This window comes from Aquarana catesbeiana, linkage group LG02 (assembly GCF_042186555.1).
Source record: "Aquarana catesbeiana isolate 2022-GZ linkage group LG02, ASM4218655v1, whole genome shotgun sequence".
Classification (NCBI taxonomy): Eukaryota; Metazoa; Chordata; class Amphibia; order Anura; family Ranidae; genus Aquarana; species Aquarana catesbeiana.
In genome coordinates this window covers 78,889,263-78,915,348 of record NC_133325.1, presented here as the reverse complement: position 1 = coordinate 78,915,348, position 26,086 = coordinate 78,889,263, and the positions used below count along the sequence as shown (strand labels likewise).

Below are 26,086 nucleotides of genomic sequence, written 5' to 3'. Positions count from 1 at the left end.
AATAAATATCCCAATTAAAAAAAAATATGATATGTATTCTTCTACATATTTTTGGTATAAAAAAAAAAAAAAAAATCACAATAAGCGTATATTGATTGGTTTGCGCAAAAGTTATAGCGTCTACAAAATGGGGGATAGATTTATGGCATTTTTATTATTATTATTTTTTTTACTAGTAATGGCGGCGGTCTGTGATTTTTATCATGACTGTGACATTGCGCTGGACATATCGGACACTTGACACTATTTTGGGACCATTCACATTTATACAGCGATCAGTGCTATAAAAATGCACTGATTACTGTATAAATGTCATTGGCAGGGAAGGTGTTAACACTAGGGGGCGATCAAGGGATTAAATGTGTTACCTAGGGAGTGATTCTAAGAGCCCTTTCACACTGAGCCGCCCATAGCGTCGGCGGTAAAACGCCGCTATTTTTAGCGGCGTTTTACCGTCGGATTAGCGGTGAATTTCGGGTAAAAGCGCCCCGCTAGCGGTGGAGAAAGGGTTAAAACCGCCCGCTATGCGCCACAATAGCAGCGTTTTGCCGGCGGTATCCCAGCGCTGCCCCATTGATTTCAATGGGGAGCAGCGGTGGGGGAGCGGTAAACAAAGAGCTCCAAAGGAGCTGCTGGCAGGACTTTTCCTGACGTCCTGGCAGCTCAGCGCTCTGGTGTCAAAGCCCTCGGGCTTTCACACTGGAGACAGTGCTGCAGCTGTTTGAGGGCGGATTGCAGGCGCTATTTTTAACGCTATAGCGCCTGCAAAACGCCCTCGGTGTGAAAGGGGTCTAACTGTAGGGGGAGGGGACTGACTTGGGGAGGAGACCGATCGGTGTTCCTATATACTAGGAACACACGATCTGTCTCCTCTCCCCTGACAGGACGTGGATCTGTGTGTTTACACACACATATCCACAGTCCTGCTCTGTAATGACTGATCGCGAGTGCCGGGCAGACATCGCGGCCACCGGGCACACGCATCGGCTCCTTGGTGACGTGGTGGCGCCCGCCTGTACCGCCGGGAAGCCGAGGACATCATATGACGCCCACCCAGGATGGGAGATCACATGTGTGGATGTCATATGACAATGGGCGGGTAGGGAAGTGGTTAAGGAATATATAACCACAATATTTATTTAAATATAGGTATTTAGATTTTTGGGAACCTTAAGGTTACTGTACACTTGTAGATTTTCGTATGAAAATTCATACAGAAATTCCCAGTACATTAGATCACTTGATGAAAGTCATCTGAAAGTACTTCAAAATTTTGTTTGCTTTTAACATTCAATTTTGGAATAAATGGACTTTCCCGAACAAAAAGCACATGTTAAGAGATTTGTTCAGTTAAAGTGGAACTTTAGTCAGAAAATTAAGTCCTGCTCGATCACTTCAGGCTGACCCCTTTTGCAGGTATAGCTATGTAAAACATTAATAATAAGTGTCTATATTGTTTAAAATCCAGTAATACACTGTCTCACCCGGCTCTGCACATGCTCAGTTGCTCTCCATTTTTAGGCATTGCCGAGTTTGTAGATGCCAATCTGCTGACAGCCTTAAAGTGGAATTAAACCCTCCTATCCTTTACAGCCAAGGAAGCTGCTTCTGTTTGATCTGCAACTGCCATGGTGCTACACATGTGATCAGTTATGACACCAGCCATTTGATGGTTTGACAGTTTGGTTGAGGACACAAGAAAATGTGACAGTTACGTTCCCGGCATTCCAGGAATGTAACTGTTTTTTAAAACCGTTAAATCAATGTGTTTAGTTCCACTTTATGATTTACTGCTGTTCAGGGGCTCTGAGCTCCAGCAAAATTGCAGCCTCTAGCAAGAAGAAACCGGAGCAATGCTGGAGGCAATTTACAGCACACACTAATTTTGGTAGCTTAATTATTCATGTGGAATGTATGTTCCTTACTAAAGAACATTATTTTTTATTTGTTGTTATGGGTAAAGTTCCGCTTTAACCACTTGCTTACTGGGCACTTAAACGCCCCTCCTGCCCAGACCAATTTTCAGCTTTCAGCGCTGATGCACTTTGAATGACAATTGCGCGGTCATACTGATGGGCGACGCTGGTGGGCACTGCTGCCTATTATTAGGTGTCACTGCCAGGGGGCACAGGTGGGCACTGACAATCGACATGATCGGGACTGATGTCCCTCTCACGGCCACCGGTGATTGGATTTTTTTTCCTCCTCATGCTGTCAGCGCGAGGAGAAAAAATAGCTGATTACCGGCTCTGTTTACATCACATGATCAGCTGTCATTGGCTGACAGCTGATCACGTGGTAAGGGGTCGGGACCGACCCCTTACTCCGATCTGTGATCAGGCGAGTCTCGTAGACTCGTTGATCACAGAGCGCGCCGCACGCACCCTGCAGGGGGCGCAGGTTGCTCGTGCACGGGACGACGTCAATAGTCGTCGTACCGGCAAAGCAGATCCGCACTGTTGCCGTCATTCAGCTATATCGCGGATCTGAGGAGGTTAAGAACATTTTGAATTTTCTTAACACTGAGGTTGAAAACAAACGTCGGTTTGACCCCAATAATAATTACAAAATCAAACTAATGTTCTTAAAGCGAAACTAAACCCTCCTTTCCTTTTCAGCCAAGAATGCTGCTATTTTGGCCTCTGTTTGACCGCTTGCTGACCACCCGCCGCAGTCATACTTAGCAGGTTGGCTCCGCTGCGCTAATCGCCATAACTGTACATCGGTCCCTTTAGCAGCTATAGCAGGCACACGGCCGCGATGTCCGCCGGCCACCCGTGATCGGTCCACAGAGAGCCAGAATGGGGATCTGTCAATGTAAACAAACAGATCCCCGTTCTGACAGTGGAGTACAGAGTGATCGTCTGTTCCTAGTGATCAGGAATAGCAATCTCTCTCTGTACTCCCTGTTAGTACACTCCCCCCACAGTCAGAAACACCTCCCTAGGGAATACTTAACCCCTTGATCGCCCCCTAGTGTTAACCCCTTCCTTGCCAGTGACATTTATACAGTGATCAGTGGTTATTTTTAGCTCTGAACACTGTACTAATGTTACTGGTTCCAAAAAAAGTGTCAAAAGTGTCTGATCTGTCCGCCGCAATGTCGCAGTTCTGCTAAAAATCGCTGGTCACCGCCATTACTAGTTAAAAAAAAGAATAATAAAAATGCCATAAATATATCACCTATTTTGTAGACGCTATAACTTTTGCACAAATCAATCAATATACGCTTATTGTGATTTTTTTTACCAGAAATATGTAGACGAATACATATTGGCCTAAACCAGGGATCCTCAAACTACGGCCCTCCAGCTGTTGCAGAACTACACATCCCATGAGGCATTGTTTGAAGACCCCTGGCCTAAACTGATGAATACATTTTTTTTTTTTTGGATATTTATTAAAGCAAAAAGTAAAAAATATTGTTATTATTTTTAAATTGTCAGTCTTTTTTTGTTTATAGCGCAAAAAATAAAAAACGCAGAGGTGATCAAATACCACCAAAAGAAAGCTCTATTTGTGGGAAAAAAAGGACATACATTTTGTTTGTGTACAATGTGGCATGACCGCGCAATTGTCAGTTAAAGCGACGCAGTGCCGTATCGCAAAAAATGGCCTGGTCATTAAGGGGGCAAATCCTTCCGGGGCTGAAGTGGTTAATCTTCTTTTATGATGCTGCACATGTGATCGATTATGACACCAGCCATTTGATGGTTTGACAGTTCGGTTGAGAGCACAACCAATGTGACAGTTACACGTGCCAGGAATGTAACTGTTTGGGGTTAGTTCCGCTTGTAAAATGGAAAACTGCAAACTACTGTAGATTCTACTAGTGTATGGCCAGCTTTACTCCTGGACTCACAGAACTTCCTATTCATTGTGATTAGCATCCCAGTGCACTGAACAGTAGTGGCCAAGATAGACCACAATGCGCATGGGCTGCCTGAAGGCATGGTGATGCATTGCAATGTACAATTTAGAGTAGGGGTCTCAAACCGGCGGCCCTCCAGCTGTTGCGAAACTACAAGTCCCATGAGGCAAGGCAGGGCTGACAGTTACAAGCATGACTCCGTCAGGCAGAGGCATGATGGGACTTGTAGTTCCGCAATAGCTGGAGGGCTGCCAGTTTGAGACCCCTGATCCAGAGGAAGCCTGACTGTTACAATATTTTCTCAAGTCAGATGTGGCATTTTCACCGTTTCCTGCACAGAATTTGGGCTCCGTGCCATCCCAACACAAATTGCATTAGGCACATGCCACCATAGTCACCATACAGTATGTCAGGGGTTGGCAACCTACGACCCACGGGCCCCACCCAGCCCGCCACCACTAAATGTCCAGCCCGTCAGTGCCCGTGATGAATTCATGTGCACCCGGCCTGCGGACATTTTCACCGCTCTCTTCTTCACTGGACAGCGGCCAGTATCACAGGGCTGGATGGGGGCGGGAACTGCGGGAGTTAACCTTTCACATTAAACAGCAGGTGATTGGTTGCCGGATGATCCTAGCAACCAATCACCAGCCTGTTAATGTGAAAAGTTAACTTCAGCAGTTCCTGCCCCCATCCAGCACTGTGATACTGGCCGATCTCTGCTCTGCTGTACACCTGTGTAAGGTAGGAGAGTTCTACCTACACAGTGTGTGTGAGTTGGGGAGGTGCAGGGGGGCAGAGGACACTACAGTGGAGGGGCACTGCTTTGGGGGGCACAGGAAACTGCTATGGGGGAGGGGGCAGAGGACACTGCTATGGGGGTACAGAGGATACTGCAATAGGGAGGGACTTCTCCCCTGGGGACAGGGACCCTATCACCTCTGGGGACAGAGACCCCTTCTCACTTGGGCACAGGGACCCATCACCCCTGGGGACAGAACCCCATCTCCCCTTGGGACAGGGACCCCATCTCCCCTAAGGGCAGGAACCCCATCTTCCCTGTGGACGGGGACCCCATCTCCCCTAGGGGCAGGAAACCCATCCTCAGACCATGCTGGCTGGCAAGGCTGGCATCAGTCACCCTTGGGTGCCAGGATGGGGAAGGGGCAGTAAAATCTGAATCCCCAGCCACGTGCTCCCTTGGGGTGAACTGGCTTTGTATTAGTGAAGCACCTTAAAGTGAGGTATATCTGTACGGTTATTATTACTATGTTAGGATTATTATTATCTTCATTTATTAGCAGGTGAATGCGGCCCTCCATGCATTCACATACATTGAATCCGGCCCTTAAGTGGAAAAAGGTTGCTGACCCCTGCAGTATGTATGTACAGCTGCCACTGGAGTGCATACTCATTCACAGGAAGTTCATGCAATAAGTCTACAGAATGTGCATAGCTCACGAACAGAAAATCTGAAGTAAGATCCCTTTCATACTGGGGCCGCGGCCCGTGGTAAAGAGCTGCTCGTGTTATCAGCGCTTTATTGCTGTTTAAGCAGCGCTTTTGTGACGCTTTTTGGCCCCTAGCAGGGCTCTTTTAAACGTCCCGCAAGCGCACTGCCCGGGTGTGAAAACACCCATTTCAGAGAATGGGAGGCAGTTTTCAAGCGCTATTTCTAGCGCTAAAATGCCTGAAAACTGCCTCAGTGTGAAAGGGGTATAAGGGAAAACCTGTATTAGAGGAGAAGTACAGCCAAAGCTTATTTGGCTGTACTTCTCCTGTGGATCACAGGAGTGCAGTTCCTTCTGCACTCCTGTGACCCGTTTTCAGCAGACAGCAGGATGAAGCCAGCTGTCATCACAGAGCCAGTCTGGGGAAAGATTGTGAGATCCACCCAGGAGCCTGGACCGGCATCTGGCTCAGTCTCTCAGTGAGCCGCTGAGAGCCTGAGCCAGCTGCGCCCACTTTCCTCCACAGTCCAGTGCTCCAGTGAGCGGGGAGGTCAGAGCAGACAACGGTGAGCGAAGGGGGAGAACTGAGAGATCAGTGGTGTTTGATTGCTCAGTTCTCACCTTTAAAGATGGCAGGGAACAGATGCAGCATCGTATAAGTTTGTTTTAAAAACAAAAACCCATACTTCACTTTTAAATAATGGTATCCTGTTTAGCTAAAATTTTGCGGCATTGATAAAATCGATTATGAATATTAAAGACTACATTACAGTCTTCGTGGGAAAACCAGCGCCTGCCAGATGCTCAGGACGTTAAACTCGGAATTATAAAGCAATATTACATTTACAAAGTAGCCGATATCCCCAGCATCTCTCCTTACACTACAAGTTAATCTCTGCAAAACTGAGATCCGTGTGAAGCTTCTACTCAACCTCAGGCCTGGTCAGCCATATATAATGAAGGAGGTTGTAGCCCTGTACACGAGGAAAGTCAATAAAGATATTGTAAAGACAGAGAAGAGTCTCTTCAAGCATCTTTCTAGTTTATTGACTGCAGGTTTTAAGTAGATGACATTTGCACTGTGTATGCAGTTGGGGTAATGTTATTTACTTGCTATTAACAAGCACATAACAGGCTGATTGAAGTTGTGCAGTGAAGGAGCCAGTAGAGAACAGACAGGTCAGTGTTAAGTCTCCAATGCTTGTGCAGCAAATATTACATCAACACGCACCTTAGAAGCCGGTGTGAAGCACACTGGAGTAATCATCGGATGAACCCACTAAGACCCCTTTCACACTGGGGCCGCGGCCGCACTAAAGCGCTACTCGTTTTAGCGGCGCTTCAGCGCCGTTTAAGTGGCGCTTTTCGGCTGCTAGCGGGGTGCTTTTCAGTGACACTAAAGGTAATTTTTTTTTTTTTAAATAACAAACATATCATACTTACCTCCACTGTGCAGCTCGTTTTGCACAGAGTGGCCCCGAACCTCGTCTTCTGGGGTCCCCCGGCGGCTCTCTCGGCGCCTCTCCACATCAGATAACCCCCTGGGAAAAGTGCTCTCCCAGGGGGTTACCTTGCAGGCGCGCTCCCAAGTCCAGCATTCGGCGTCCATAGACGCCGAATGTAGGGCTCGGTCCCATCCCCGGCGGCCGCGCCATTGGATTTGATTGACAGCAGCGGGAGCCAATGGCTGCGCTGCTATAAATCTATCCAATCAACAGCCAGGAACCCCCTAGCAGAGAGATGGCGCGTCAAGTTTGAGGGTTCAGGCAAGTAAAATGGGGGGGGGGGGGGGCTGGGGGCCGGTCACTGACAGGTGTTTTTTCTATGCATTAAGGTGAAAAAACACGAATCTTTACAACCCCTTTAACCCCAAAAAAGGGGTTAAAAACTCCAATTTTGCGACGCTTTCAAAGCGTTTTGAAAGCACTGCCCATTCATTCCAATAGGCAGGGGTGTTTTGGGAGCGATGTATGCAACGCTTCCAACCCGCCCCAAAGATGCTGCTTGAAGGACTTTTTGTCCCGTCCCACCGCCCTAGTGTGAAAAGTCACACTGGAATGAATGAGACACGGTTTTCAGGCGCTTAGCAGAGGCTACTTCCAGAACGAAAGCGCCTGAAAACCGCCCCAGTGTGAAAGGTGTCTTATTGCTGACTTATGTTACAGGAATATGTACTTGTCACATTGATGTCATTCAAAATTTACTCTATATGGCAGCCATTCTCAGCAAGGGTTCCATGAAACTCTAGGGTTCCTTCAGTGGTTCCTAGAGCTGTGGCTGATTGACCTTCTATTTGAGGGTACCTGCATAGTTTCAGGGTCAATGCCACTAGGACACCAATAATCTTTTTAGCTGTCTGCAAGGGTGGCATTCTGACCACAACTGTAAGAGGGCATTACTGGCCATTAATGTAAGGGGCATTTTCCCTACTGACCCTCCCAATGAATTGCTTTTTCCAGGGACAGCGGCGTGTCACCTGATGCGGTAAAACAGTGTCAACAATTCCCCCCCCCCCCCAATAGTTTTTGCAACCTGCGTTTGGGGTTAACTTTGCATTAAAATCTGCAGCAGATCGCAAGGGCAGTGCAACTGTAATGCGGCGCAGGAAGCCGCATGGGAACGTGGCTTTCCCTTTTTTTCCGCATTCTAGTGTTAAAGACCCTAAATCTGTGATGCAGCCCAGGATAGCGGAGCAGGAAACACTCTCAGGGCTTGTTCACATCAGTACATGGTGCGGGGAAACCTGCGTTCCCTGCATGTTTCCTGCACTGCATTCCAAACGCACTACGCTTGCGATCGGCAGCAAGTGTAAATGCAAAGTTCAGGTCACCTCAAATGCAGGTTGTGTTTGCCCCATCCGGTTTGCATTGGAACAGAAGTACCATGCCATCCAGTTGTAGTGCAATTCCAAAAAGTAGTGCATGTACTACTTTTGGTGTGGTGCAGAGTGATTTCAGCCCATTTGAAATGAATGGGCTAAAATCGCACAGCACTCAGATCACATGTGAATCGCAGAGGAACGCAACGTGTTCCTGTGCAATTCATAGTGTGAATGGACCCTCAAGCTGTGAAAAATAAACAAAGAACCCAGTTCAAAAAGAGCCTAAAACAAAGCATTTATATTAACCACTTCAGCTCCGGAATGTTCATCCCCCCTTCCTGACCAGGCCATTTTTTGAGATATGGCACTGCGTTGCTTTAACTGAAAATTGCGCGGTCGTGCGACATTATACCCAAAAAAAAAAAAAAAAAAAAAAGTATGTCCTTTTTTTTCCCCACAAATAGAGCTTTCTTTTGGTGGTATTTGATCACCTCTGTGGTCTTTAAATATTTTTCACTTTTTGCTATAAAACATCCAATAAATTTTTTTTAAAAAAATCAAATTTCATCAGTTTAGGCCAATAGGTCTTCTGCTACATATTTTTTGTAAAAAAAAAATCCCAATAAGCGTATATAGATTGGTTTGTGCAAAAGTTATCGCGTCTACAAAACTATGGGATATTTTTATGGACTTATTTTTTTTTTTACTAGTTATGGCGGCGATCAACGATTTTTAGTGGGACTGCCACATTGTACCAGACAAATCGGACGCTTTTTGGGGACCAGTGACACCAATACAGTGATCAGTGCTAAAAAAAATATGCACTGTTACTGTACTAATGACACTGGCAGGGAAGGGGTTGACATCAGGGGCGATCAAAGGGTTAAATGTGTTCCCTGGGAGTGCTTTCTTACTGTGTGGGGGATGGTTTAACTGTAGGAAGACAGAGATCTGTGTTCCTGCTTAGCGGAAACACAAGATCTGTCTTCCTTACTAGAACGGCGATATGCCTTGTTTACATAGGCAGATTGCCGGGTTTCTGGCGGACATCAGGTCCGCCAAACCTGCTAATTGGCTCCTGCTGTGTCCGATCACAGCTGGGTTCCGGCAGCGTATGTGTGTGCGCCCCAGAGCTGAAGAATAAGCAAAAGGAACAGGTACTTGATTTTGTGCTTAGGGGCCGCCCTATCTGTACGTGGGGTAGTCCTTAAGCATTTAAAGAGAAAAACTGTAATGTACTCACAAAAGGAGGTAGGGAGGACCTTCACCATGCCAGCATCCAAAATATATATAAGGACTGACCAAGTCAAAAAATTGGTGGACTTTGTGGGCACACAATGAGAGGGAGAATTAATAAAAAAAGTATACATTTTATTACAGCATCATTAAAATTACAAAAAACAAATAACCAACATATAAACAACACCCTGTATGGACATAGTTGCCAGTAACCAAAGATGCAGTTGCTGAGGGCTGGATCTAAGGTACAAAGATTGATGTCATAATGTATCAAAATAGAGGAAAAATTTTAGTAATGCCTCCAAAAACTTGCTCATCTACGCATTTCACTAAGATATTAGCTTCCTCAGGACAAACATTGAGTAGGTGCTGGTAAACTTGTGGCTTAGGGTATGGGGGAACTTCACAGAATGAACAGACAACCGAGACAAACGAAAATTTAAATTTCCATATGTATGTATTAGGGTTGTCCCGATACCGATACTAGTATCGGTATCGGCACCGATACCGAGCATTTGCCCAAGTACTTGTACTCGGGCAAATGCTCCCGATGCTTCCCCCGATACCTAGAGGACAGCTGTGATCAGCGCGTGGGGGAGTTACAAGATTCTCCCCCCGCCGGCTTTCAGCTGCTTAGTGACATACAGCGGTGATCGCTCACAGCTGACTGTCACTGCATCCTCCTCCGTGCCCCCTCCGTTCCTCTGTGCCTCTCCGCTGTCCCCTGCATTCCTCTCCTCTTATCTGTCCCCCTCCGTACTCCCCCTTCATTCCTCTCTCCTTATCTGTCCCCTCCGTTCTCCCCCTCAGTTCCTCCGTCCTCCCCCTCCTTCCTTCGTGTATGGATAGAGTCAGCTGACTCTGTCCATTCACATAACTGAAACATTGTAATCTCCTGTGATTACGATGTGTCAGTTTATGAATGGAGAGGAGCCGCTGTCTTCTCTCCATTCATTCTCAGTGCAGCTGAGGCTGCAGAAAAAAGGGACTGGGGAATCTCTATCCTCTGTCTCTTTCTCTGTCTCAAGGGGGAGATATCAGAGGTCTGTTAAGACCCCTGATATCTCACCAAAGCCCCCCAACAGGGCTGATTTAAAAAAAAAAAAAAAAAAAAAAAAAAGAATAAAAAAATATTATTGTAAAAAATAAAAATTGTAAAAAAAAACAAAAAAAACACACACACACACACACACACACACACACACACACACACACACATACATTGTTCACCCCCCCCCCCAAAAAAAAAATAGAAAAAATAGCAAAAAAAAAAAACTGTCACGTGACATTAAAAAAAAGTATCGTAATCGGTATCGGCGAGTACTTGAAAAAAAGTATCGGTACTTGTACTCTGTCCTAAAAAAGTGGTATCGGGACAACCCTAGTATGTATAGATACATGCATATCCATATATATGTATAGATACATGCATAGTCTAAGAGTATCACTGATATGTAGCGGTTGTGTGGAAATGATATAAAATATTAAAATATGGATCACACACAGCGGGAAGTAATAACAAATTTCTGCTGTAAATGTATTCAATACAGTATCGATAGTACCTAGAATTAGCCCATGGGTACAGGACCACTATTTAGATGGATGAATGCTCAATCCCTTTAGGTATAGAAGCCAATAGAATATCTGAATATGTAAATACTGCACTTATCCCATAGGGGAAGGCCTTTTATTGGGACTTGAATCAGTGTTGCCGCATAAGCAGGGGAAAGGTGTACCCCCTTCGGCACTGCACCCCTATGTACGGCCTTCCTCGCTGTGTATGGCAAGAACAACAGGAGAAGCAATCATTTATTAAACACAACTGTGGGGAGGATGACACACTGCATCCAATCACAATGAATGGGGAGGAGAGCTAGCCAGAACAGACAGAGATGTGATCTATCGCCGCTTGGAGCTGAGACGCTGGTGTCTTTATGCTACACTGGTCGCTGTGAAACAAAGTCCTGCCTCCTGGATCGCTCCTATGATAGACATCACACTCGTCCTATTTCTCAGCATTGGACCAGTCTAGTGTCGAACATAGGAGCCGATCCAGGAGGCAGAACTCCTGCGGTGATAGATCTCCTCTCTGTCTGCTCTGGCCAGCTCTCCTCCCTATTCCATCAGTGATTGGCTGCAGTGTGTAACAGTTTTGTTTAGACTGATTGTTTCTCCACCGCTTCCGCTGGCTCTACATGTCTGCAGCCGAAGCAGTGCCGCATTTCACGGGGCATCACAACGGCCCGGCTCAGTCCACCCCTGGTGCCCGCACTCTGGCAGGTGTCACCTAGATGCAGTCCGCACCCCCCTAGCGACGCCACTGTACAGGGGTTCCCCGAGACCTAAGAAGAATATCAAATGTTCCTCCGAGGTAGAGAGGATTAGAAAGGCTGCTCTACATAGTAGTCCAAGTTTACATGTACAGTGGCTACCCCCAAATTTATCTCTCCTGGCAGCAGAAAAACGAGGCAAAAAAATAGGGGTACTGCGTTTTTGCCGCGTTTGCATTTATTTTGCCAAAACATTCCTCTCCTGAATGCAGAGCTGCCCCTAAACTCTGCTGCTACTAATCTTTGATAAAAGCCTAGTTGAACATAGACACACAGGCTTTTATGGAGTTGAGTTCAGGGGCTTTGGCAAAAAAAACACCAAAAGCTCCTAAACTCACGTTTAGGAGTAGCAGTGTACATGAAGCCTTAAACTGGTGAACTAGGACTTGTTTCTACTGCCTCTGAAATTGCTTGTGTCAGGTTCTCAGTAGGCTCTTCCACTGAAATATCCACATCGTTTGGACAATTGTCTTTAACTGTAGACTCAGCAGCCATATGTGAGAGGAGGCATCTGAATTGGAAGCAGCGCACTTGAGAGCCAAAGCCAGCAGCCTGCCAGCTGACAGAAAGTTTGTCTTATGCTGGTTCTCAGTGCCCCCAGACTAAAAATAGGCAGACGAGAATAACAGGCAATAAATAGTCTGACTACCTTTGCAGTGGCACAATTTCAGCACTCTTTAAAATCGCTATTCGTGGCCTAATTTCCTGTTGTGAAATATAGGAGCCATCTCATAAAGTAGTGTTATGGCCTAGAACTTAGAACGCAAAGAAATTTGTTTAGTAAATTTTAAGTTCAGTATTGAGCAGCTGTCCCTGTTTGTTTTTTGGACTGTGAAAAGTTTTAAAAAGAAACCTTGAAACTTCTTCAGAACTCTGTATGTGCCTTCAATTCAGCCTACTTTCAACCACTGATTTGGTACACCAGGTGCTTTTCTTTGGAGGCTTCATGTACACTACAGCTCCTAAACTTATGTTCAGGCGCTTTTGGCTTTTATTTTGTCAAAGCTCCTAAACTCAACTCCATAAGGCTGCATTCACACCTAAGCATAGCATCTTTGTGCGTTTCTCCGGCGCTCTTTTGCGCAATTTTGGCGCATTTTTGTGCGCGACTTGCGTGTTTTTATATGGTGTTTTTGAGCTTTGGCGTTTTGTTATTAGCCAATAGAGAAAGCTATCATCTGTTGAATCATTTGTTGCTGGAGTTTTTTTTAGCTTTTCCATTAGCTTTTATTTCTTTTTTTATTATTATTCTTCTTCATTTATTATAAAAAAAATTTCCGTTAGGGTAAGGGGTTAGAGTTAAGGTTAGGTTAGGATTAGGAGTTGGGGTTATTTTTACTACTTTTTACTACCACCACTACTACTACTACTACTACTACTAATAATAATAAATTAATAAATAAATGTAAAATAAAATACATAAATAAATTAATTCAATAAATAAGTACTAAGTAATAATAAATAATCCCTAACCTTAACCTCTAACCCTTAAAAAAATAAAAAAAAAATAAAATAATAATAAATAACTAAACACCCTAACACAAATTAAATAAATTACTATTATTATTATTTAATATTATTAATAGTAATTTTTTTTTGTTTACCTTTGTGTGTTTATGTATTAATAATAATAATAATCAATTTAAAGGTTAGGGGTTCATTATTATATTATGTATTATTAAAGTGTTTGTTACCCTAATTAAAAAAAATGGATCCTGTTCCCTTAAAGCATGCACAGTGCTTATGCTGTGTAACTTATCCCCCGTATCAGCTAAAATACCTGGCTGATCCTGCCTGGCTATAACCTCCCCCCTGTAAACTGACCACGGTATATCATGGCTGCTGAGCCCTGACACCGTGGTCAGTTTACGTGCCTTTGTCAGCCGCATCTCTGCTCTCTGCTCTCCTGTCTCCTCCCTGCCCGTCAGCTCCGTCCACTTCACGATCCTCCCCTCCTGGTGCAATCAAATCTATAATATAAGCATGCCATCCCCTCTGTTATATAACGATATGTGTCCCTGTGTCTGTGCTGTATAAAAAAGACGCTGAATATACCATATATCAGAGTGGCTCCCGGCGCTCACGTGACTCCTGGATCTCTCTCTTCTCTCCTCCCCTCCTCCCCAGAGGAGAGAGCCGAGGAGTCATGTGAGTGTCAGGAGACGCTCTGATATATGGTAGAATCTGCATTTTTTTTTTATACAGCACAGGGGCACATAGCATTATATAACAGAGAGGATGGCATGATCATCATATAGTGGGTTAACAACCACTTTAATTTATTTTAGTTTTTTATGATGATTTTTAGTTGTGTATTTATTTACATTTATATACATTTATTTATTCATATATTAATACTATTTAATTTTTACATTTTTTCAATTGAGCAGAAAATCAGCACATCACATTTTTGTAAATATTTTATTCTATCTTGTCATGTGACAACACTGAAGAAATGACACTTTGCTACAATGTAAAGTAATGAGTGTACAGCTTGTATAAGGCCTCTTTCTCACGGGGCGGATCAGTGATGATCCGCCCCGTGAACATCCGCTGGCTCAGCGGGGATCGCTCCGCCGATCCCCGCTGAGCAGGAAGATGACAGGTGCATCGCTGCACACTGTGCAGCGACGGACCTGTCACAGCGCCGCTCTCCCCTATGGGGGGATCGGATGACGACGGACCGTAGTGTCCGTCGTCACCCGATCCGATCCGAAAACGGATGGAAAAGTAGGTTTTTCCTCCGTTACACTTTTCGGATCGGAGCGGGGTCGGATGTCAGCGGACATGTCACCGCTGACATCCGACGCTCCATAGGGATGAATGTATGTCCGTTTTTCATCCGAAAACGGAAGGATGAAAAACGGACATACGGATCGTCCATGTGAAAGAGGCCTAACAGTGTAAATTTGCTCTCCCCTCAAAATAACTCAACACACAGCCATTAGTGCCGGTTCACACTGATGCGAGTTCATAACGAATGTGATGCGTCAAAAACATTCTAAATTCGCATGTCATCCATAAAGTCATTGTTTTCTATGACCGTCGTTCACATACATGCGTTGCAATTCCCCTACGAATGCGATGCGATAAAAAAAAGGGTCTTGTGCGAGTTTACAGCGTTGCGTTGCGAATTTAGCCTCCATAGACATCAATGTAAATCGTTCTGGAATCGCATTGTTGGTTCAGATATGTGCGAATTCCACCACACTACTCTCCACAAAAACCAGGAAATACACAGGAAGCTAACACCTTTTTTTTTCCATTATAATTCCATTGGCTAGAACATCAATCACAGCTATGACCAACTCCTGAAATTCGCGGTAAAATCGTGTTAAATTCGTGGTAAAATCACACCTCACACAGGACAAAAAAACGGAACAAATTCACAGCGCAGCAGTGTGAACCGGCACTAAATGTCTAAACCGCTGGCAACAAAAGTGAGTACACCCCTAAGTGAAAATGTCCAAATTGGGTCCAGTGTCAATATTTTGTGTGGCCACCATTATTTTCCAGCACTGCTTTCCTTAACCCTCTTGGGCATGGAGTTCACCAGAGCTTCACAGGTTCCACTGAAGTCCTGTTCCACTCATCCATGACGACATCACAGAGCAGGTGGATTGCACTTCTCCACCTTCCATTTGTGGATGCCCCACAGATGCTCAATGGGGTTTAGTTCTGGAGACATGCTTGGCCAATCCATCACCTTTACCCTCAGCTTCTTTAGCAAGGCAGTGGTCGTCTTGGAGGTGTGTTTGAGGTCGTTATCATGTTGGAATACTGCCCTGCAGCCCAGTCTCCGAAGGGAGGGGATCATGCTCTGCTTCAGAATGTCACAGTACATGTTGGCATTCATGGTTCCCTCAATGAACTGTAGCTCTCCAGTGCCGCCAGCACTCATGCAGCCCCAGACTATGACAAGCAGACGGTTTGCGAGCTTTCTTGTGCATCATCTTTAGAAGAGGCTTCCTTCTGGGACGACAGACATGCAGACCAATTTTATGCAGTGTGCAGCGTATGGTCTGAGCACTGACAGGCTGACCCCCCACCCCTTCAACCTCTGCAGCAATGCTGGCAGCACTCATATGTCTATTTCCCAAACACAACCTCTGGATATGACGCTGAGCACGTGCACTCAACTTCTTTGGTCGAACATGGCGGGGCCTGTTCTGAGTGGAACCTGTCCTGTTAAACCGCTGTATGGTCTTGGCCACCATGCTGCAGCTCAGTTTCAGGGTCTTGGAAATCTTCTTATAGCCTAGGCCTCTTTATGTAGAGAAACCAAATCTTTTTTTCAGATCCTCAGGGAGTTCGTTTCCATGAGGTGCCATGTTGAACTTCCAGTGACCAGTATGAGAGAGTTAGAGTGATAACAACAAATTTAATACACCTGCTCCCCATTCACACACCTGAGACCTTGTAACACTAACAAGTCACATGACACCAGAGAGGGAAAATGGCTAATTGGGCCCAATTTGGACATTTTCACTTAGGGATGTACTCACTTTGTTGCCAGCGGTTTAGACGCTAATGGCTGTGTGTTGAGTTATTTTGAGGGGACAGCAAATTTACACTGTTATACAAGCTGTACACTCACTACTTTACATTGTAGCAAAGTGTCATTTCTTCAGTGTTGTCACATGAAAAGATATAATAAAATATTTACAAAAATGTGAGGGGTGTACCCACTTTTGTGAGATACTGTAAACTGGAATTTACGCAGCTATGACACTACACTAGTAATGGTGATCAGCGACTTATAGTGGGACTGCAATAGTGTGGCGGGAAATCTGTCGCTAGCTGATGCAGCCCCTCCCCTTGTCCAGGGAACTTTGACACACGTCACCCATCCTAGGATTGGATGGGTGATCTGTCTATCAATGTCCTGGAAAAAGAGGAGGGGCTGTATGTTACGGAGCACGTCGGGGGAACACACAGCTATTGAAATGAAAGCTGTTATGTTCCCCCGCACTCTGATCATCCAGTTGGCGGCTCCCCTCTCTTCCCCTCTTTGATCAGCGGTGCTCGCCCCCGCTCCCAAGCAGCCCTTCTCGCCAGCCCTCAAAATCCACTCGCAAAATGCGAGCGGGCGAGTGGAATTTTTGAGGGCTGCTAATATTATATATTTACATTGTAGACTCTATTACCCATATGACTTAAAAACCTCTGAAGAAGGACCCACAATGGTCCGCAACATGTAAGGTGCCCACGCCTGTGTGCACAAAAGGCTAGCCTTTTAGCTATACAAAGGGCAGCCATTGTTTGACATACACAACGTGCTATCTTGGGTATTTTGTATCAAGAACATACTTGAATTTATTTGATGTTACAATATATAGTATATGCCTTTTGGCATTGTTTGTTATAAACTTTTTTATAAAGTCTTTATAAAATTTGTACTTTTTACTCACCTGGTCCGTCAATTTAACAATCCATGAGGGGTTTACTGTGCGTTAGGCACTGGGTGTTTTTTTTCCTTCAGGGACAGACTGATATTCTGCAAAAGGTACAGGGATTGGACTGCTGGGGATTGGAGTAAGGTCATTTCCTCTGATGAATCCCCTTTCCGAATGTTTGGGACATCCGGAAAAAACCTTATCCAGAAAAGAAAAGGTGAGCGTTACCATCAGTCCTGTGTCATGCCAACAGTACAGCATCCTGAGACCATTCATGTGTGGGGTTACTTCTCAGACAAGGTGAGTGAGCTCACTCACAATTTTTCCTAAGAACACAGCCATGAATAACCCCGAGAAAATCACGTGATGACATGGGTTGGGTGGAGCCGGGTGACGTTGCCGAAACCAGAAGTGACGTGGGAGCCTCCGAGCCGTTTTATAAAAGTTTTATACCAGGGATATGCAATTAGCGGACCTCCAGCTGTTGCAGAACTACAAGTCCCATGAGGCATAGCAAGACTCTGACAGCCACAAGCATGACACCCAGAGGCAGAGGCATGATGGGACTTATAGTTTTGCAACAGCTGGAGGTCCGCTAATTGCATATCCCTGTTTTATACTACATCATGAGGATGTACTTTGTGGCATGAGTTTATATGCAGTGGCAGGGCTGCAGATTTAAAGGGCCATACACTGGAAAATGTGAAGTAACCCAGGACATCTAGGGCTGCATTGGAGGAGGAGGAGTATAGAAGAGCCTATTTCTTGTGCTCCAGACTGGGGAAAAGCGTGATTTCACCTGAGCTTAACAGGTCAAATGTGGAGGTGAGTGCGTGATTGAATGGTGGGAGTCACTAAATTTATTATACAACGGCACGAAGTGTGAATTGTTTAAACGCTATGAACTATTTTTGAATAAGGACACTTGAAGAGTTACACATTATTGATTTTTTTTTCCTCTACATTATCATTTTGCATATGTTTAACTGGATGTGATTAGCACATTAATGTAAATTGTGGATTACACCTGGAGGGGCACCAAGGAAGCAGTTGATGGGAGATGCCGTATGTTTATTTTTATTTTTAGCACATTTATTTGGATAATAAGGAAGTTTGGGATTGTGAATATTGGTAATTTTATTATAAGAGATTATAATCATGTTGCACTTTTAAAGGGATAGGTGCAACAATTTTCTTTTTGTTTATTTTGGTGATTTACATCGTGGGAACACAAATTTGGTTGTTTGCAGCCATCCAATAGATCGGTATCACTACATAGGATTGTAATATACAGGTAGCGCGGGATAACACCCTCTCTTTAGCCATGAATAAAGAATGGTAGAAAAACATCCTCCGAGAGCAACTTCTCCCAACCATCCAAGAACAGTTTGGTGATGAACAATGCCTTTTCCAGCATAGTTACATAGTTACATAGTAGGTGAGGTTGAAAAAAGACACACGTCCATCAAGTCCAACCTATGTGTGTGATTATGTGTCAGTATTACCTTACATATCCCTGTATGTTGCGGTCATTCAGGTGATTATCTAATAGTTTCTTGAAGCTATCAATGCTCCCCGCTGAGACCACCGCCTGTGGAAGGGAATTCCACATCCTTACCGCTCTTACAGTAAAGAACCCTCTACGTAGTTTAAGGTTAAACCTCTTTTCTTCTAATTGTAATGAGTGGCCCCGAGTCTTATTAAACTCTCTTCTGCGAAAAAGTTTTATCCCTATTGTGGGGTCACCAGTACAGTATTTGTAAATTGAAATCATATCCCCTCTCAAGCGTCTCTTCTCCAGAGAGAATAAGTTCAACGCTCGCAACCTTTCCTCATAACTAAGATCCTCCAGACCCTTTATTAGCTTTGTTGCCCTTCTTTGTACTCGCTCCATTTCCAGTACATCCTTCCTGAGGACTGGTGCCCAGAACTGGACAGCATACTCCAGGTGCGGCCGGACCAGAGTCTTGTAGAGCGGGAGAATTATCGTTTTATCTCTGGAGTTGATCCCCCTTTTAATACATGCCAATATTCTGTTTGCCTTATTAGCAGCAGCTTGGCATTGCATGCCATTGCTGAGCCTATCATCTACTAGGACCCCCAGGTCCTTTTCCATCCTAGATTCCCCCAGAGGTTCTCCCCCCAATGTATAGATTGCATTCATATTTTTGCCACCCAAATGCATTATTTTACATTTTTCTACATTGAACCTCATTTGCCATGTAGTCGCCCACCCCATTAATTTGTTCAGGTCTTTTTGCAAGGTTTCCACATCCTGCGGAGAAGTTATTGCCCTGCTTAGCTTAGTATCGTCTGCAAATACAGAGATTGAACTGTTTATCCCATCCTCCAGATCGTTTATGAACAAATTAAATAGGATTGGTCCCAGCACAGAACCCTGGGGAACCCCACTACCCACCCCTGACCATTCTGAGTACTCCCCATTTATCACCACCCTCTGAACATGCCCTTGTAGCCAGTTTTCAATCCAGGTACTCACCCTATGGTCCATGCCAACGGACCCTATTTTGTACAGTAAACGTTTATGGGGAACTGTGTCAAATGCTTTTGCAAAATCCAGATACACCACATCTACGGGCCTTCCTTTATCTAGATGGCAACTCACCTCCTCATAGAAGGTTAATAGATTGGTTTGGCAAGAACGATTCTTCATGAATCCATGCTGATTACTGCTAATGATATCGTTCTTATTACTAAAATCTTGTATATAGTCCCTTATCATCCCCTCCAAGATTTTACATACTATTGATGTTAGGCTAACTGGTCTGTAATTCCCAGGGATGTTTTTTGGGCCCTTTTTAAATATTGGTGCTACATTGGCTTTTCTCCAATCAGCTGGTACCATTCCAGTCAATAGACTGTCTGTAAAAATTAGGAACAACGGTCTGGCAATCACCTGACTGAGTTCCCTAAGTACCCTCGGATGCAAGCCATCTGGTCCCGGTGATTTATTAATGTTAAGTTTCTCAAGTCTAATTTTAATTCCGTCCTCTGTTAACCATGTAGGTGCTTCCTGTGTTGTGTCATGAGGATAAACACTGCAGTTTTGGTTACTGAAGTCCCCCGATTCACTCGTGAAGACTGAGGAGAAGAATAAATTCAATACCTTTGCCATCTCCCCATCCTTTGTAACCAGATGTCCTTCCTCATTTTTTATGGGGCCAATATGGTCTGTCCTCCCTTTTTTACTGTTTACATACTTAAAGAATTTCTTGGGACTTTTTTTGCTCTCCTCCGCTATGTGTCTTTCATGTTCTATCTTAGCCGTCCTAATTGCACCCTTACATTTCTTATTGCATTCTTTATAAAGTCTGAATGCTGAGGATGATCCCTCAACCTTGTATTTTTTGAAGGCCTTCTCCTTTGCTTTTATATGCATTTTTACATTGGAGTTAAGCCATCCAGGATTTTTGTTCGCTCTTTTAAATTTATTACCCAATGGGATACATTGGCTAATGCCCTTATTTAATATGCTCTTAAAGCAAACCCATCTCTCCTCCGTATTCTTTGTTCCTAATATTTTATCCCAATTTATGCCTTTTAGCAAGGTTTGTAGTTTAGGGAAGTTGGCTCTTTTGAAATTCAGTGTCTTTGTATTCCCTTTATGTTTCCTATTTGTGTGATTTATACTGAAACTAATTGACCTGTGATCGCTGTTACCTAAATTGCCCCGTATTTCCACATCTGTGATCAGGTCTGTATTGTTGGTAATCAGTAGATCCAGTAATGTTTTATTTCTAGTTGGTGCGTCTACCATCTGACCCATAAAATTGTCCTGCAAGACATTAAGGAACTGGCGAGCCTTAAATGAATGCGCGGTTCCCTCCGCCCAGTCTATGTCTGGATAATTAAAATCCCCCATTATGATAACACTTCCCATCCTTGCTGCTAATCCAATTTGTGATAGGAGATCCGTCTCCACTTCCTCCTTCAGGTTAGGGGGCCTATAGCATACTCCCAGTATTATTTTCCCCTTAGCTTCATCCCTTTGGAGCTCTACCCATAAGGATTCCACCTCCTCTCTAGCTCCCTCAGTGATGTCATCTCTCACATTCGCTTGTACATTATTCTTGATATATAGGCATACCCCTCCCCCTTTTTTACCCTCTCTATCCTTGCGGTATAGGGTATACCCTTGAATGTTTGCCAGCCAATCATGAGAGCTGTTGAACCAGGTCTCTGAAATTCCCACAAAATCCAAATCCTCCTTGTACAACAGTATCTCTAGTTCACCCATCTTGTCTGCCATGCTCCTGGCATTGGTGAACATGCCACATAGTTTAGACCGGTCGCATATTGTCCTCGTATTGGGTGTTTCAAAATTGCAACTAGGACTTGCTACTATACTCACCTTGTGTTTTTGTGCTTTGGTTAACCTACCACTAATGCCCCCAACACTACCCTCTGGAATATCATCCGCGCTGGCTATCACTGTCTCTGGACCCTCCCCCCCATCGCCTAGTTTAAAAACCCCTCTAACTTTTTGGCCATCTTCATTCCCAGCAGATCTGCACCCTCCTCATTTAGGTGCAGTCCGTCCCTTCTATAGTACCGGTTACCGACTGAGAAGTCGGCCCAGTCCTCCAGGAACCCAAACCCCTCCTTACTACACCAGCTCTTCAGCCACTTGTTTACTTCCCTAATCTCCCTCTGCCTTTCTGGTGTGGCTCGATGTACCGGTAGTATTCCTGAGAATACTACCTTGGAGGTCCTTTTCCTCAATTTAGCACCTAAGTCCCTAAAATCGTTCTTTAGGACACTCCATCTGCCTCTGACTTTGTCATTGGTGCCAACGTGCACCATGACAGCCGGGTCTTCCCCAGCCCCTCCCAGTAATCTGTCCACAAGATCCGTGATGTGCCGAACCCGAGCGCCCGGTAGACAACATACTGTTCGGCGCTTCAGGTCTTGGTTACAGATTGCCCTCTCTGTCCTTCTAAGAATTGAGTCCCCTACCACCAGAATCTGTCTTTCCTTTCCCTTTGCTGCCCCCCCACTCTCACTGGAGGAGTTCTTCCCCTGGCAGCTAGGAGAGTCCCTCATCTCCAGCAGTGCTGGTCCCTGACTGGTTTCACCAATGACACTCAATGGAGCGTACTTATTGGGATGCTCCAGTCCTGGATCGGCCTCTCTGGCACTTCCCCCTCTACCCCTCCTGACTGTCACCCATCTACTCTTTGCTAGTGCCTGCGCCTCTTTGTCTCCACCCGCCTCTGTGCTGGCCCCTGCCGGCACCTGCCGTGTACATTCCTGGCTCACCTTTAGTATGGAGGGACTTCTCAGTGCTGACAGTTGCTTCCCCAGATTCAGAACCTGGGCTTCCAGGGAAACAATGTGCTTACATTTTGCACAGCAGTATTCACCCTCGATCGGATAATCAAGGAACGCATACATGCGGCAAGATGTACAAAGAGTCGCCCCTCCACACCCGCCGGGCATCGTACCTATTAAATTTCGTGAGGATTTGGGGATTTTACCCTGTCCAAATTACCTAACAGCTAGCTTCCTGGCACTAATACTCAAGACAATACACAGGTACACAACAAGACAATACACAGGTACTCACAGACCTATGTGCAATCGCAGAACAGTCGCAGACCTATGTGGACTCGCAATACTCAAGTATACAGTACACAATACACAAGTACTAACGATCCACACACACTACTCAGACAACACTCAGATACTCACACTACACAGGTACTATGACCCCTGTTATAACCTCCTGTTTTAAACTCTAGTTTTTTAACTCCCACTTACACAAAGTTCCACAGCCAAAGACTGAGCACGCTCAGACTGAGCTCTACACCCAGTTAAATAGGCACCTGTGAGCAATTAACCACCCCCCTTAATTGATAGGCTGAAGGAACCAGAGGAAAAAAAAAAAAAAGCTATTTAAAAAGTGACAGAAAAAGGCAAATGAAAAACTAAAAGGAAAGCCCCAAAAATGCACCCCAGCAATCAACAAGCAAGACTTATTCACTCTATAACTCTATTTTTTTAACTCCCACTTATACCAAGTTCCACTTACACAAAGTTCCACAGCCAAAGACTGAGCACGCCATGATGGAGCACCTTGCCTTAAGGCAAAATTGAAAAGCCTTTGACACTTATGAAATGCTTGTAATTATACTTCAGTATACCATGGTAACATCTGACAAAAAGATGTAAAAACACTGAAGCAGCAGACTTTGTGAAAATAATATTTGTGTCATTCTCAAAACGTTTGGCCACGGCTGTACTTGCCTAAGAGCCCTTTCACACTGGGGGGGTTTGCAGGCGTTATTGCGCTAAAAATAGCGCCTGCAAACCGACCTAAAACTGCCTCTACTGTTTGTTCAGTGTGAAAGCCTGAGGGCTTTCACACTGAAGCGGTGCGCTGGCAGGAGAGAAAAAAAAACTCCTGCAAACCGCATCTTTGGAGCGGTGAAGGAGCGGTGTATTCACCGCTCCTGCCCATTGAAATCAATGGGGCAGCGCGGCTATACCGCGGCAATACCCGCGCTATGCGAGCGGTTTTAACCCTTTTTCGGCCGCCAGCGTGGGGTTAAAACCGCACCGCTAGCAGCCGAATACCGCCGCAAAAACGACGGTAAAGCAGCGCTAAAAATAGCGCTGTTTTACCGCCGACACCCCCACCGCCCCAGTGTGAAAGGGGCCTTAACGCGTGTACTTTAGGTGCGTATTTTTCTGCAGGATCTTCTGCTAGCTCTGCCGGTGTTCTATCAGAATACCGCTACCCATCAGAAAATGCAACGGTAGTGACGTTGCAAACAAAAATGCTTATTGCACACGCGCTTTGCAATCCAACATGGCAGCTATGCGATTCAATAGGTTTCCTAATCTGACAGAACACGAAGCGGACATCTTGTTACACCCAGTCAAGTCTTGAATTTGACACTTATTTTAGCAGTAAACTCATGGTAGCCCTGGTTCACACTGGAGCGATTAGACATATCAAATCTCATGCTAAATCGCTGGAAATTTCCGGCAATGGCACCGTCTGTATCGGTGCGACGTCGCACTGATTCCCAAAAGTAGTGTACTACTTTTGGCGACTTCGGGGTGCCATTTCCATAGACATCTGTGCAGCAACCCACACAACTGTCTCTGAAATCGCCGCCCCGAAGTCGGGACTGACATGCGGGAATGAAATTGTGCAAGTTCAGCTGAACTCGCACGATTTCAATCCTGCTTTCAGTGTGAACCTGGGATTATATACTGAAATAGACGATTTCACTGCGACCGAGCGTCTCGAAAAATGTCCCTCGGTGCCAAATGACTATTATGCCCCGTACACACAGTCGGACATTGATCGGACGTTCCGACAACAAAATCCATGGATTTTTTTCCAACGGATGTTGGCTCAAACTTGTTTTGCATATACACGGTCGCACAAAGTTGTCGGAAAATCCGATCGCTCTGAACGCGGTGACGTAAAACACGTACGTCGGGACTATAAACAGAGCAGTAGCCAATAGCTTTCGTCTCTTAATTTATTCTGAGCATGCGTGGCACTGCGTGCGTCGGAATTGTCCACACACGGTCGGAATTTATGCGAATGGATTTTGTGGTCGGAAAATTTTATAGCCTGCTCTCAAACTTTGTGTGTCGGAAATTCCGATGGAAAAAGTCCGATGGAGCCCACACACGGTCATAATTTCCGACAACACAATCCGATCGCACTTTTTCCGTCGGGGAATCCGACCGTGTGTACAGGGCATTAGTGTGGTGCTGAGCAGTGCGGGTGTAGCAAGATGGTCGTCGCCACCTTCTGAGAGCAGGCTTGTCGCTGCTTTTCAAATGCGACATCAAAACTGTGTCACCGATTTAAAATTGCTGTATTTCAGTATATAAGGTGAGTTTACTGCTAAAATAAGTGTGAAATACAAGAAGATGTCCCCTGCATGCCTTTATCTTCTGTCAGATTAGGAAACCTATTGGAATCCATAGCGGCCATGTTGGATCGCAAAGCACGTGTGCAATAAGCATTTTTGTTGTCAATGTCACTACCGTTGGATTTTCTGATGGGTAGCTGTATTCTGATAGAACACTGGCAGAGCTAGCACAAGATCCTGCAGAAAAATACGCACCTAAAGTACACGCGTTAAGGCAAGTACAGCCGCGCATGCGCAGTAAGCATTCTTGCTCGGAACGTCACCTCCGTTACATTTTTCGAAAGGGCTGAGGAATTCTGACAGGACAGTGGTAAGAACCTGCGTTCCGTGCAGAAAGTACACGTTTTCCCCGTGCAAATAAGGCCTGGGTTTGGGATTGGGGCTTCAGAGTTGCGGATCAAGTTTTGGACCGGGGGCCGGGTCCATGGACTACACAAAAATAAAATAAAGTGTTCAACACCTATACAGATTTTCAGATCAGAAATAAAAGGAGGAAGGAGAGGGAAGGAGAGGGAAGGAGAGGGAAGGAGAGGGAGATTCGGGAGCTTCATAGTACTAGACACAATAGAGAAGAAGACCTTTCTATCTGTCTATGGATGGAGTCTCTAAGCACAGGAAGTCAGCTGTGCACCGTCATCTCCGCACCGTGTCAGCCTTATTTACCATTTGGTCAGCAGCTCCCGGGTGTCTGTCTTCTGCAGGAAGCTGAAGCTTCGGTCCGGCAGGGGGTGGAAGGTGAACGGAGCTTCTCTCTTGGACATCTTCCTGGATCGCTTTGAACTGGCCGCGTCTTGGTTCCTATGGAAACTAAGAACGGTCAGAGCGCTGGAATAGGAATTCCCCCCGGAAACAAAGGGACGGATAGAAACGTTCCGCTGCAGCTCCTGTGACTCCTGTCGGGGTGGCTTCTGGGGAACATTGCTCAGGCTGTGTTACCAAAGAACTCTCACAGGAAACCTGAACTCACTAAATACTCACTTCCATTGCTCAATACTGCTTTGGGAAATGCCAGCTGCTTGGCTGTTATATTGGTTGAAAAGCTGCCTTCATTAACCTGGA

At 45.2% G+C, this 26,086-nt stretch overlaps 1 protein-coding gene across 1 annotated transcript in view; it reads right to left on the bottom strand.

Moving 5' to 3' along the window:
• CFAP300 (cilia and flagella associated protein 300) overlaps positions 1-25,872 on the bottom strand; it is a 105,872-nt gene extending 80,000 nt beyond the window's left edge. The window contains exon 1 of the mRNA XM_073617858.1: positions 25,691-25,872. Within this exon, the coding sequence (XP_073473959.1) occupies positions 25,691-25,788 (98 nt within the window). The 5' untranslated portion in view covers positions 25,789-25,872. The remainder of the gene's footprint in view (positions 1-25,690) is intronic.
• Between the last annotated feature and the right edge of the window lie 214 nt (positions 25,873-26,086).